Raw genomic sequence first — 12,397 nt, 5'->3', positions numbered from 1 at the left:
TCTGGACTCCACGAGTCTAAGCAGATGTTAGTCCATGGCAAAATCGGAGGGCCTAGGTTCCTTACGACTGTCGACTGCTTTGGAGCGCAGTTAGCAGCGACGTGCTGGAGATGATGCGTAGCCTCAACGCTGGGACGTCTTCGGCGCCCCATTTGAGGCGCGCAAAGAGATGGGGGTTGTCCTTGCTCAGCTCAGAATGCCTGCGCAGAGTGGTGGAGATATCCTGAAGCACATCGCGACACACATTGTAGGCCGACAGTAGTTGGAGCCTGTCGGACTCTGCCAGCGTTCGCATATAATGAACCCTCCCGTCGCCCAAGGTCTGTAGGATACCACACAGGGTGAATAGCTCCGATGCGATGACTCGAGCTTCAGAGGGCGAATTCTTGCATGTGTGGTACACGTTCCATGCGAACTGTGGGACCGTGACCAGGTCACCTAGGCTAAATCCGAAGCTCATTCTGGGTCGTCACGACATGGTGTTGCGGGCATTGTCGACATCCTGGTGGCGGCGGTGGTGAGAGGTAACCCGGGATTGAAACACAAGGCTGAAAGCTCGAGGAAAGTGTCACACGCTGTCCTATATAAGCGGACAAGAAATCCGAGCACTGAATCCTGACCCAAGCCAAGCGAAGATATATGTCGGGCACCGTTTGTCTGGTCGGTTGGGCTCCTGATGGGAGTTTCGGTTCCTATGTGAGTGAGTTGTTCCGTTTGGTAGGGGCTAGTGTCACTAGGCTGAGCAGAAGATCCCTGCAGTGTGTGCCGAAAGGTCCGTCGAGCAAAGCCGGCGCCCTGCAGCTGTCTGCACGCTCTGGTCAGGCGCAGCACTCGCGCACTAATTGCCTGACCCTAGTGATGCGATGTCTGGATTGTGAATTTCGGCCCAACTGAACGTCTCGAGACCTTTACTTGCCTTGTCCTAGCGCCGGCCCAGAATAACGGGTTTCCCATACGGTAAGATACTGGATACAAACGATACATTTCACACAAAAGTACACCACCTAGGTACTCCTCCTTTCTTTGGCTCTTATTTTAATCCACGTCCCCGGATTTTTCCAACTTCAACAATCCAATGAGAAATTAGACTGTGCTTGCAGCTGGGATCAACACTGCTTGGGCCGTCTGCCATCTTCCACCGAGACCAGGCGGGGCAATGGCCGGACGAGATATGGCCTGAGGCTGAAGCTCAACAAGCTCTGCGTCAGCGAGTCCAGGCCACTTGCATTCAGCAGGACACAAACGATCAATTTGCACCAATGTCGAAGATCTTCGAAGAATACCAAGAAAATGGGTCGGTCGACGCATTTAATGCCAGTCTCAGCACCGTTTACACCAGACTCGAGCAAATCCGCAGATCAGTCGGCCGCTGTCCGGACGAAATCCTTGCGCTCAAGAACGAAGTCACCGATCTGAAGGTCCTTCTCCCGGACATTGTTGGCAGAGATAATACTGATGATGTCGAACCCGGACGGCGGCATCGCCCGCTTCCTGCCATCTCAAGAATCCTCGTCCATCTCGAAGAAATTCTACCCCGCATCGATGATGCAGCGCAAGGCTATCTCAGCGCGTTGGGCCACCCGACATCATTACTAGGTCGTGCAACAAAAGCACATCGTCGTCAAAAGTTGTGTGAGCTCGCATCTCTGCTGCAACAAATTCACCCCCTAAGGGAGGAGCTGAGAAAAGCCATCGCTTCCGCTTCCGGACTCGTCAGAGTCGACCTGGCCCTTCTTGACATTTCGCAAGCTACGAGAGCCGCAAGGGTCGCAAACGAAAGGATGCAGACCGACACCGTTCAAGCTGTGCTGTGCAAGACCAGAGAGATGACTCCATCACTCGTATCTGAAGACAAGGGCCAGCTCCATAACACATGGAAAGACGTCAGATCCGCCAACGCAACTGTCAATAAACGGGTTACTTCTCTGGTCGACTTGTCGCCCAACATGGCATTCCACATGGACGCCATCAACACTGGGGAATCATCAATCTCTCAAATCGGCGTGACAGTCTCTCGCTTCGGCCGAGGTTCCTGCAAGACATGGTGTAGCTGTATCTGTCACCAGAAATACTCCCTCAACACGCCCAAGATATTCCAAGGCATCTTCGGAAGCCTCTTCTTGGGTTACTCGGGCCTACCACTAGGCCGACAAAAATGCTCAAAAGCATCCTGCGTTCGCAACACCACCTTTAGTGTTAAAGCCACCTACCACTTTCCCTCCTGGTACTTTTCCCGCGCCGTCTCCCTCGGCATCGTCAACAGCCTCTCCGAAATGTCCATTCATATTTCAATACGCCCCGTAGTCCAACGCTCCGAACTCTTCATCTTCGCCGCCCAAGGTAATGTGCTCGCCGCGCAGGACATACTCTCAAAGAAGCTCGCTCATCCTAATGAGGTGCACACGAGTTTCGGGAACACAGCGCTACACGTACGCGACCGTCCCCCGGATCTGTAGAATTTGCAGCTAATACGACGGACAGTATGCCATCGACTTCGGCCACCCCGAAGTCTGCGACCTCCTCCTCCATGCCGGCGCCGACCCGACGATCGAAAACGCCGTAGGCAGCTCCGCCGTGGACAGAGCCTGGACCGTCATTCTCACACAGCCCGACAACTCCCCCCTCGCAGAGAATTTCAAACGGCTGTTCGGCTCAGGCGACGTGCTCGAAGAAATGGGTTTCTCCGTTATCCACAAATCCCTCCTCGGCCTCCTTCGCATCGAACTTCAGGAACTCCTTGAGTCTTCCAGAGCCGAGGTCGACGCCGTGGACCACGAGAATCGCACTGCTCTGTCATGGGCTGCTCAGCGGGGTGACGCCAAGATTGTCGGCCAGTTACTCCGTCATGACGCCGATCCGAATATCTGCTCGAAACTCAAAGCATCCCCATTGCACTATGCGCTGCGGAGCAAATCCCCCGAATGTGTGCGCTTGCTCGTTAATGCTCAAGCATCCGTTTCTTACTGCGACTGGGGCGGCTGGCCCCCCGTGCACACCGCGGCAATGAATCAAGATGATCCCGCTTACATGCTGGCCTTGATCGATGGTGGCGCGGACGTGAATGCTGTTCTAACTCCAAGCGCATCTGGTCGAGGAAAAACAGCGCTGCACCGTGCCGCTTTGAACAATCGAGCGCAAATGGCGACCTGCCTACTTGACCATGGCGCGCATATTGATCCACAGAGTATAGGCGGCTCGACCCCGTTGATTGAGGCGATTGATTACGAGAGCGTGGATGTCATTAGAGTGTTGATGGGGAGGGGGGCGAATTACGCTATATGTGATGACGTGGGGCAGTCGATTTTACATCGTGTTGCGTCCAAGGGGAGTATGAAGACGTTGAAGGTGTTTTTGGATGAGGGGTTCGATTTGTCAAAATTGGATCCTGGGGCGAGAGATGTATTTGGGTATAGCGCACAAGATATTTTACACGGGGTACGGAGTGATGCTGTAAGCGAAGAGTTTATCAGAACTATGGAAGAATGGATTGCGGCGCTGAAGCTGGGACACAAACAATCTCCCCCCGAGAAAGAAACTGATCGATTCTCCGAGTCAGGCAGCGACGATGAGTTCTTTGAAGCCGATGAGTTGTCGGCAATATGATCATCACTCAAAGCGGCCATCTTCTCAGCAATAACCCATGAACGACTGACGCTCCCTGACAAATTGTTGATACGCTTCGTCGTAGTCGTCTTCTTCAGCTTTGCAGCCACAGTAGGAAAATGCTTCTCGCAGGGCAAGCCGGTCAACTTCAGCTGCAGAATCCAGCTCGTGTTTATCGCGATGAAACCTAGGAGGATGTCAGATCGGCCCAAGAGGGTGAGAGGAGGATGCTCACCTCGCGTACTGCAGGTCAACGATGACAACGAACCAATCGTCCCTAGCTGAAAATGCAGAAGACTCATTCGCGCCATGGAAATCACCACAAATGAGCAATTGGTTGCTCTTCATGCTGCCGTGTGAGACGTCGCAGGAGTGCAGTGACTTCAGTGCAAATGCAGTTTTCTCACGCAGGACGGACGCCGAGCTTGATCGGAGATGGCTGTCCATGTCTTTCAGTGTTGTCGAGTGTGGAAGATATTCCATGACGAGATATAAGCCCGTCACGACAGCGGCACCTGCGTCCTCGTACACCCCACATACGTATGGCAGGACTGTTCCCTGTGCAACCCTCGCCTGGGCATATGCGTTGACCTCATTGAAAAAGAGGGGTGCAAAATCCCGACCGGTTCGTCGTGGGTCACGAGTGATCTCCGCCGCCGGATAGTACTTCAGGATGAGTCGCTGGGGGCTTTGCCGGCTGTTGTGCTGCGGCCTTGATGGGTCTTTCGACACCACGTTGCTGCCCGCGAAAGCGTCTGCATCGTCCGTAATCACATCGAGGATGGCAACAGAGCTACTGGGAAACTGTCTGATGACACGTCCTCGTATGCAGTCATAGTCTGAAATGGAAGGCACTGGTCTCCTCTTCAACCGGCCAAGGATATGGCCAGGAAGAGACTCGCGGCATTCAAATTCGATGGCGCGAGATCGCACACCCGGCTCTGGCTCAGGATGATTGTTCGCCAACCCATTCGACCTGCCGTTGACCACGGGGGAAGCGTCTTCTTGTTCTGGGATGTAGTTCCACGAACACCTTTGTGATGCAATTTGTGCAACTGCATCTGCTGAATGCCGGTTGAGGTTCGGATCGCAGAACATGGTATTTGAGGGCGTGATGCGTTTTAGTTCAATGGGTCGTTGTGCAGAGTAGAACGCGGAGACTTCCCATTTCCCCAACCGTGGCGCTTCGCTATGTAAGGGTTTCATTGAAAGCGTCTAGGAGACTTTTGCGTGCTTCAAAGTGGCATAACAGGAGGGTTCCATCTGTAAGTCTCCTATGCTCCCATCCCTGTGGAAAATGTTCTAGAGGAAGGGCAAATCGGGGCAAGCTTTGGTTGTAAGGCTGAATGGAATAGATTCGACCATCCCCCTTGTGAGGTTCAAGCGTTGACGTAGCGCTGCTGCCCTCAGGTAGGCGTCCTCTCGTGTCAGGCTGACGTATCTAATAGTCGTGTAACCCTTGACGTTGAGTTTAGCAGGCAAACTGAAGGACGATCATCGGGCACAATGAACGCGAGACCACTTGCTGCAGTAGTTCAATCTAGCTAAGGCAATCGCCCTTTAGAATCAATCCACGTATAGAGGAGGATCGCTACTGTGATCACGCGGTGGGGAGGGGTCTGCAGAGCCTCATACCTGCTGCCTTGTTGCCTTGTAAGCGGACGGTAATACGGTTTCACTGCGTATACCGACAGTAGTACAAAAAGGTGGTGGGCCTACGATTTTGCACGCAATCATGGTGCTTTGAATGGTTGTGACCTGGCGGGGGCGCCCCCGGCTCAACGCCAGAGCCACGGCAGATAACAGAGCGACCAGCTGACAAGTCGTTGAAAGTGAAGCTGGCCATGCAAGGGTGGGGAGGGCTTGGAGGGGAGGTACCTAGTGGGGATAGTTAACTGCAAGGAATTTACCTAGGCATCCTATTTTTGACCAAGTCAATAAGGCTTAATTTCGGTGCGCTTGATGACATCCTGTCTGATCGTTTTCATTACTGCTCAAGCCTCACCGCTCTGATTTAGATTGACACTGGCAGCAGCTTATCACCGACATAATGGCATCAATTTTCCACGTTGGGTGTGTCTTTGTCTAGCCAAGCGGTGGTGTAGAAACTCGGAAGTAGCCACACATACTTCCGGTTCCCCTGCCGTTCGCCCGCAAACAAAAGAAGTTGCTACTAGAAATTATGAGAAAATCCTCATCTGCATCGTTGTGATGTCTTCTCGATCTTCCCAGATCACACCCACTCGAGGTTGTCGGCTGCAAATCATATTCGTAGTCTTCTGCCTTGTCGCTCTCAACATGGCCGGGTTGTGGAGGTGGCTGTACGTACCCACCACAGCGACTGCCAGCGCCTCTATTGATGGACACTGACTATTGCTCAAGATGGCCCTTCTCGAATAGCCCGCTCAGCCCGTCGGCTTCAACCACAGTAGAAAATACACTGCTCGAGAAGCTTCGCAAAGATTACAACTACCCAGGCCTCGCCGCAGCCTCTAGCAGACATCGGGACTTTGCATCGGCCGTTACGGGCCTCAGGCGGATAGATGCCGCCCCCAAAATCACCAAGGACGACCAATTTCATCTGGCATCAAATACCAAGGCAATGACGGCCACTACTTTTGCTATGGTGGTGAAAGATGGGTATTTGCATTGGGATTCTACCCTGGAGGAAGCCATTCCCTCTCTCGCAGATTCCATGGCTGAGGAGCACAAGAACACCACGATGAAGATGTTGACATCGCATCGGTCGGGCATCGATATTGACTGGGCAGCCGATGCACAGTTCTACGAGTCCTTGTACAAGCCGGACATATCCCCAAAGCAGGCTCGATGGCTGATGGTCAAGAAAGCGTTGGGCGAGCCACCAGTAAGAACCAAAGGCAAATTTTGTTACGACAACACCAATTATTTGATCACCGCCGCAATCATAGAACTGATCACAGGAAGTAGCTGGGAGGACTTTGTCCAGTCCCGACTCTTCGAGCCTCTCGGCATGCAACAAACTGGATTTGGACCCAACGACGAGACAAATGACACTTCTATCCGTAATCCCTGGCCACACAGATGGGTATCTGAGCCCTATGGACCAGCTGAGCCCGTGTCAGATGTCGACTTCGACCATCGCGATAAGCCACCGGCTTTCAACCCCGCTGCCAGAGTTCATTCGCCTATGGCCCAGTACAACAAGTTCCTGCAAGCCCATATAGATGGTGCTAACGGACATGACACGTCTCTCGGGCTGTCTCAAGATATGTTCAAATTCCTGCATACACCTTACGCAGATGATGACATCTACACACCGGGCGGATGGCACTGCCAACAGCGGGATAAAGATGGCAAAAGTTACAGTATTTCGCACTCGGGGAGCAACAGGTACAACTACGTAGTCGCATACGCGGTCATCGGCGGCGAGGAGGAGGGAACTTATATGGTGATGGCCAACATCGGAGGAATGGGTGTCGGCGATGGTTTGCGAAAGATCGTTAATGATCTAATAGCTGGAGATCTCCCGCTATTTTCAAGCCTCTGAGGATTGCATCAAAGTGTTTGATCTGGACACATAGAAGGCCCGAACACCGTTGTATGGTGGTTGTATCGGGCAGGGATGATTAGAAAGTTTTGAGCTAAGCATGGAAGGGAAAAAAAAAACCGCGTCGGGAAAAAGGCCTTTTTTCGCTTATACAAGAGGAGGGGAATGATTATCGTCAGGGAACCGTAGTGGGAGTAGGAAGGCGAAGCCTGAAAAGCTGCACTCAATTCTACATCCAAAAGGGATAATATGCTCCCGCACTCGGATAATCGAAGCCCGCTTTCTCGCCGGGTGGCTCAATGCACACTTCATATTATACCGGATTTCCGAATCTCAGAGACTTTGTCCATCGCTCTGCTTTACTGCAGGTTGCACAGTCTTTACAGGCAAAGTAATATCTGGGGATATCGTAACCGAGCACTTGAGAGTCCGGCGTGTACGTGCAACAACGCACAGAGGCCTGTCTAGCAGGTCGGGAATCGAGAACGCGTTTCTGGTTGGCACTGACAAGACAACACCACCAACACCACCCAGAGGGGGAGCGGCTAGGGCTACGAACACCTAGCACAGCGGCAGCATCGAGAAACAGGACAGGATTGATCAAACTCTCAGGAATTAGGTAGACGGCACCAAAAGGCCATGGAATTCATGGTACTCTTTCCAAAACTGTAAAGAATGGCACTCTGCCAGCATTGTGTACTGTTCCGCACTCCCTTCTGCCTGCCCATTTTGGTTTGACATGTGACTAGACAACTTCTTCCCCCTTTGCTACCACTCTACCAGCCCTGCACAGCCCCGCGCAGCCACTTTGCCTTGTTACAGTAGGGGCTCATAGCCTAGATATAAGAGGTATGAGCCACGGTGGGCTCTCTGGGCTCCCTGGGTATATAAGAATGCTGTGAGCCGCGGGAAAAATTGCTGATGTATGAAAGAAATAAAAAGGTCCGATACCGGGCCCCGACTCATTACATCTAGGAAAACCGATTGCCTCTATGGCGACAAATGAGCAGAGAGGACTGAGTATGAGTGGGAGTGTCAAAGATGGCTGGAAAAGTGTGCCCAACCTCTTCATTTCTAGGCCATATAGGTAGCCTGCTTCGCCCATTAGATGGGCAAGGCACAACTTTAGCCTCTTAAGCTTTGATAGAATTGTGAATCTCGGCCCAACTGAATATCTAGAGACCTTTGCATCGTGGTGATTATAGCTGGGTTGGATTTTATCAAATAAGAAGCCGTCGGACCGTAAGAATGCGATATTTCGCTTCACTAGAACCTTGGGTATTGTAAATTTGACGGAAAGGTGATCATTAAAATACAATTTTTCAAGCCTCATTTGACAAGGGGATCTCCCTAGCGGCTGTTTTGATATCATACACCCATACCCAATTACTTGTGGGCTTGTACTTCGGATCGTCTTTGTCGTGCCAACTGTGGGCGTCCCTCGACCCATTTTCAACCACATCGATGCACCGGTCCCTCCTAAGGTTCTGGAACGTCTTCAAAATCCGAGGCACATCGGTTTTCGAGCCCGCCCTGGCGAGTAACTCGGCTATCGCCGCGCCGTCTTCGATTCCCATGGCAGCACCCTGTGCGGCCGATGGAAGCATGGCATGCGACGCATCGCCTATCAAAACGATCTTGCTGCCGGGGAAGATCCAGTTCTCCAGGGGATGGAGGTCACAAAGGCGCCACTCCAGAACACCGTCTTTGGGCAAGTGCTTTGTCAAGGCCACCAAGCGTGGATCCCAATCTTTGTACTCCTCCTGAATGTCGGCTGGGTCGACGTCGGCAACGTATTTGGACCCAATGGCGCGGATGGTTGGTTGGTTGTACACCATGTTGTAGTCTTGTCCTCCTCGGATGGGGTACCCCAGGACGTGACGGCCCTGTCCGACCCTGAGAAGATCAAAGTGAGAAGAAAGAAGAGAAAATGATATCAGGTTGGAAGATTGAAAGGCAGCTGTCGGCCCGTAACGATCGTAAAATATGAAGAGGTTGATAGTAAATAGACTGGAAGGGGGTGAAAATAGCATACATACCAACAATGACTCGTCTGTTGCTCGGGATCGACTAGATCTTTGAGGTCGGGATACTGAGCAAGAATCTTGCCAGGGATTAAAGCGCGGTACGCCGAATAGCCATGGTGACGGGGCTCGTCTTTTCTGCCAAGAAGATTCTCTCGCGTACGGGATCTGTAGCCTAACCAGGAAGTCAACAATCTTGTTGTCAGAGCAGTAGCCAGTCTCATGGCGAATCTCGGTTGCTTGGGGGTTTTGGACTCACCATCAGCCGCTATTATGACATCCGCAGTGATCACACTTCCATCCCCAAGCACTGCAGCAGGGACGTCCCAGTCGTAACTCTTGGCCAAAACACCCATCCTGATCGTAACTCCAACTTCTTGAGCCTTTTTGAGAAGGATACCATGCACGTCGGCGCGGTGGACTTGCCATAACGGCCCTCCCTCGGCGGCGCTCGCACAGCTGGGGAAATGCTGTATCGACATGGGTTTGCCTTCGTGCGTCATGAACACCACGCGTCTCATGTGCGTTGAGCAAGCCTCCATTTCGTCCTGCAGGCCCATGTCTATGAGGACCTGAGCAGCGTTCCCAGACAACAAGATACCTGCTCCAACCTAAAAAACTAAGATTAAAATGTTGCTCTCTCGCTTTTTTCGCCAATCCCCACTATTCGTGACAGAACCTGAGTATGTCCTGGTCGACGAGAGAATACTCACATGGGTGTAAAATTGCGTTGCTTCCAGAACGGTGACATTGAACCCTTTTCTCCTGCATGCAATTGCGGTTGTTAGGCCTGCTATGCCACCTCCGACGATTAGCACGTCGAACTTCGGAACCGTATGTCCATTCGTATGCGAGCTGGTGGCCATGTTGACTAGTTCTAGGTTTCAGGGTGTCGATTGAATTCTCCAAGACTGGCCTTGATCCAGCCCATAGGATTTTGTCGGTACTTTAGTTGGACTTCTGACCTGACCCGGGTGGCTGAAGCGCCGGTGATTCGGCATTTTGGGGATATGAAACCTAGCCCACTTGAACCTTTACCCGAGAGCCTCCTGGAATAAGGACATTCCGATAGTGCCGTCCTGATGAAACGACAGCCGGATGCAAACAGGCTCAGGTGAGTCTGGCCATTAGTGTCGTAAAGAAGTTCATCAGAACATTGTAGATTCTGTCCTACATTCCTCATTGGCGTGACATGAATTGCCCAATAACCCGCCCCTTTTGTACCGAAGGAAAAAGAAGATGCGAGCAGGTGACCGTTCAGCCTGTGATTACCCGTTTGTAATGAAGACGTTGGCAGTACAGTCAATGACAAGTCTCGCATTTCTTACGGTGGTCCTTACTACAAGGCATGCCTTTCTTGAACGAAGATGAACAACAGTACTCCAACTGCTAGAGTGGGTGTGCCGGAATTGCACGCCCCTGCTCCAGGTTCAGAACTACAGCCCATGGGCACCTACCAAGGTCTCAACTCAAGAAAATAAAGAGCTTATGTCGATAATTAACTTGGGCTTTTTGGAAAAGTATGATGTTTTTAAGCCCGCCGGTCAATAAGTAGTCTTGGGAGTGTTTTGGACAACGGGTTCGTCCATATGATTCTTATGGTCTAAATCTCACAAATGACCACTATTTTCAAAAGCAGCTTCCTCAAAGACTGCTTTCTCAAATGCTGTAATTAATTTCCTGCACCGAAAATCTCCTCCAGGCATCAACTGCGCGCCGAAGACGCCGCATACGCCGGCCTTCCTGTCCAGGAACTAGAAAGACGCGGAGAGTCAGTTCAGTTTGGTATAGCCTGTAAAAGCTTATACAAAAGTAGGATAAAGGGACTAACCCAGAAGAAATTTGGCACACCGCTCCAATTGAGGTAACCCTTCTTCCTCCAAGACACCTCCTTCTCATTGACGTCTTGCATAGTCAATACGCCTCCCAAACCCCAATCATAGCGGACGTTGGGAGGAAACGTTCCAATGGCGCATGGTCCTCCTTTAGGTTCTGATCTGTAAACCGCTTGGAGTGCTTCCTGGCTCTGGTCACTCAGCTGTGGCTCGAACATCAAAGCGCAGGTCGATTTCTTCAAGAGGACCTCGTCATCATCCAGCAAACTCCGCAGGATCTTCAGATACGAAGGCGCAGAAGTATAGAGTCCTTGGCCACCCATTTCTTCCTGAGCAACGGCGTGTCTGTTCGGTCCCTCGAATGCAATCGCTTTTCCAGCCCCATCAGCAACCGATGGGTCTCGAATTGACAGGCCAGCTAGCCGTGCCTTGATCTCTGGATGTCGATCCGGCCAAAAGGTGGCGTCAGAAATCCCAAGCGGTTCGAAGATATGCCGTTGGAAATAGATTTCCAGATCTATCTTGGCAATCCGGGCAATCAGCAGACCAGCCCAGTCGATGCCTGTACCATAGTTCCATGAAGTCCCCGGCTGGAATTCAAGAGGAGCATTGAAGCTCTCTACTACTGTCTTCGCGGCGGCCAGGATAGGCAGACCCAGAGATTGATAGTATTCCTTTAAGAGCGGCGACATAAAGGGATAAACGACGCCAGAGGAATGACTTAGGAGCTGGCTTTTTGGATATGTCAGTCACAGCACCATTTTCCCGCCTGAGGAGCTCTAGAATGGGGAAATTAGAGGTTTCAGCATTGTTCAAGATTCTTTGAACTCACCGTAGAGTGATAGGTCCATTTCTTTTCTCAAACACTGGTTTTCCGTCCTTCATCTCCTTCAGGACCTGAAGCTGGGCAAGCTCTGGAAGAACGTCCCCCACGTTGCTATCGAGGCTGATTTGACCCTTTTCCACCAACTGTAAAGCTGCAATCGTGGTGACGAGCTTAGTGCCGCTAAACAGCAACATTATTGTATCGGGCGAGCAGGCAGCCCCCTCGCCTGCTTTTAATGATCGAAGCCCGAATCCTTTAGTGTAGGTAAACTTTCCCATTTTATTGGCCGCGGCGAGCACAACACCGGGTATGCTACCATCGGCACATGCTGTCTCGATTGTCTTTTCGACCGAATCCATCCCGACTCTCGTTGACTGAGGAGTGCTGATACTACACAATGGAGGATATCTCATGTTAATAGTAGTTGTACCTCTGAATCCGGTGATGTTCGAGAGCGATAACACCAGAGGAGGATATCAATTGCTACAAGACGAATGTGCTCCAACCAGATGAGGTGTAATCAATCTAACATTTTTGCCGTTCGGCAAGAAGGGTGCTCTTCGTCGGGCAATGGCGACCG

At 51.6% G+C, this 12,397-nt stretch overlaps 6 protein-coding genes across 6 annotated transcripts; 2 read left to right on the top strand and 4 right to left on the bottom strand.

The window, feature by feature from the left end:
- Positions 1–61: 61 nt before the first annotated feature.
- On the bottom strand, positions 62–460 carry Z519_11027 (uncharacterized protein; the record flags this gene model as incomplete). Its single annotated transcript, XM_016768740.1, has 1 exon — positions 62–460. The coding sequence occupies one exon, from the start codon at positions 458–460 to the stop codon at positions 62–64; it is 399 nt and encodes a 132-aa protein (XP_016615127.1).
- Positions 461–1,259: 799 nt separating this feature from the next.
- On the top strand, positions 1,260–3,603 carry Z519_11026 (uncharacterized protein; the record flags this gene model as incomplete). Its single annotated transcript, XM_016768739.1, has 2 exons — positions 1,260–2,429; positions 2,482–3,603. 2 exons carry the CDS (start codon positions 1,260–1,262, stop codon positions 3,601–3,603), a joined length of 2,292 nt encoding a protein of 763 aa, XP_016615126.1.
- A 24-nt stretch (positions 3,604–3,627) lies between these two features.
- Positions 3,628–4,809, bottom strand: Z519_11025 (uncharacterized protein; the record flags this gene model as incomplete). The annotated part of the gene is made up of 2 exons (XM_016768738.1): positions 3,628–3,790; positions 3,839–4,809. 2 exons carry the CDS (start codon positions 4,807–4,809, stop codon positions 3,628–3,630), a joined length of 1,134 nt encoding a protein of 377 aa, XP_016615125.1.
- Positions 4,810–5,901: 1,092 nt separating this feature from the next.
- Positions 5,902–7,132, top strand: Z519_11024 (uncharacterized protein; the record flags this gene model as incomplete). Its single annotated transcript, XM_016768737.1, has 2 exons — positions 5,902–5,924; positions 5,986–7,132. 2 exons carry the CDS (start codon positions 5,902–5,904, stop codon positions 7,130–7,132), a joined length of 1,170 nt encoding a protein of 389 aa, XP_016615124.1.
- Positions 7,133–8,454: 1,322 nt separating this feature from the next.
- Z519_11023 (uncharacterized protein) lies at positions 8,455–10,022 on the bottom strand (the record flags this gene model as incomplete). The annotated part of the gene is made up of 4 exons (XM_016768736.1): positions 8,455–9,028; positions 9,172–9,331; positions 9,416–9,767; positions 9,870–10,022. 4 exons carry the CDS (start codon positions 10,020–10,022, stop codon positions 8,455–8,457), a joined length of 1,239 nt encoding a protein of 412 aa, XP_016615123.1.
- Positions 10,023–10,766: 744 nt separating this feature from the next.
- On the bottom strand, positions 10,767–12,176 carry Z519_11022 (uncharacterized protein; the record flags this gene model as incomplete). The annotated part of the gene is made up of 3 exons (XM_016768735.1): positions 10,767–10,910; positions 10,988–11,723; positions 11,824–12,176. The coding sequence occupies 3 exons, from the start codon at positions 12,174–12,176 to the stop codon at positions 10,767–10,769; spliced, it is 1,233 nt and encodes a 410-aa protein (XP_016615122.1).
- Positions 12,177–12,397: the final 221 nt, after the last annotated feature.

The sequence above is a fragment of the Cladophialophora bantiana genome (assembly GCF_000835475.1).
Source record: "Cladophialophora bantiana CBS 173.52 unplaced genomic scaffold supercont1.20, whole genome shotgun sequence".
NCBI lineage: Eukaryota > Fungi > Ascomycota > Eurotiomycetes > Chaetothyriales > Herpotrichiellaceae > Cladophialophora > Cladophialophora bantiana.
This window is presented reverse-complemented; position numbering and strand designations above follow the sequence as displayed.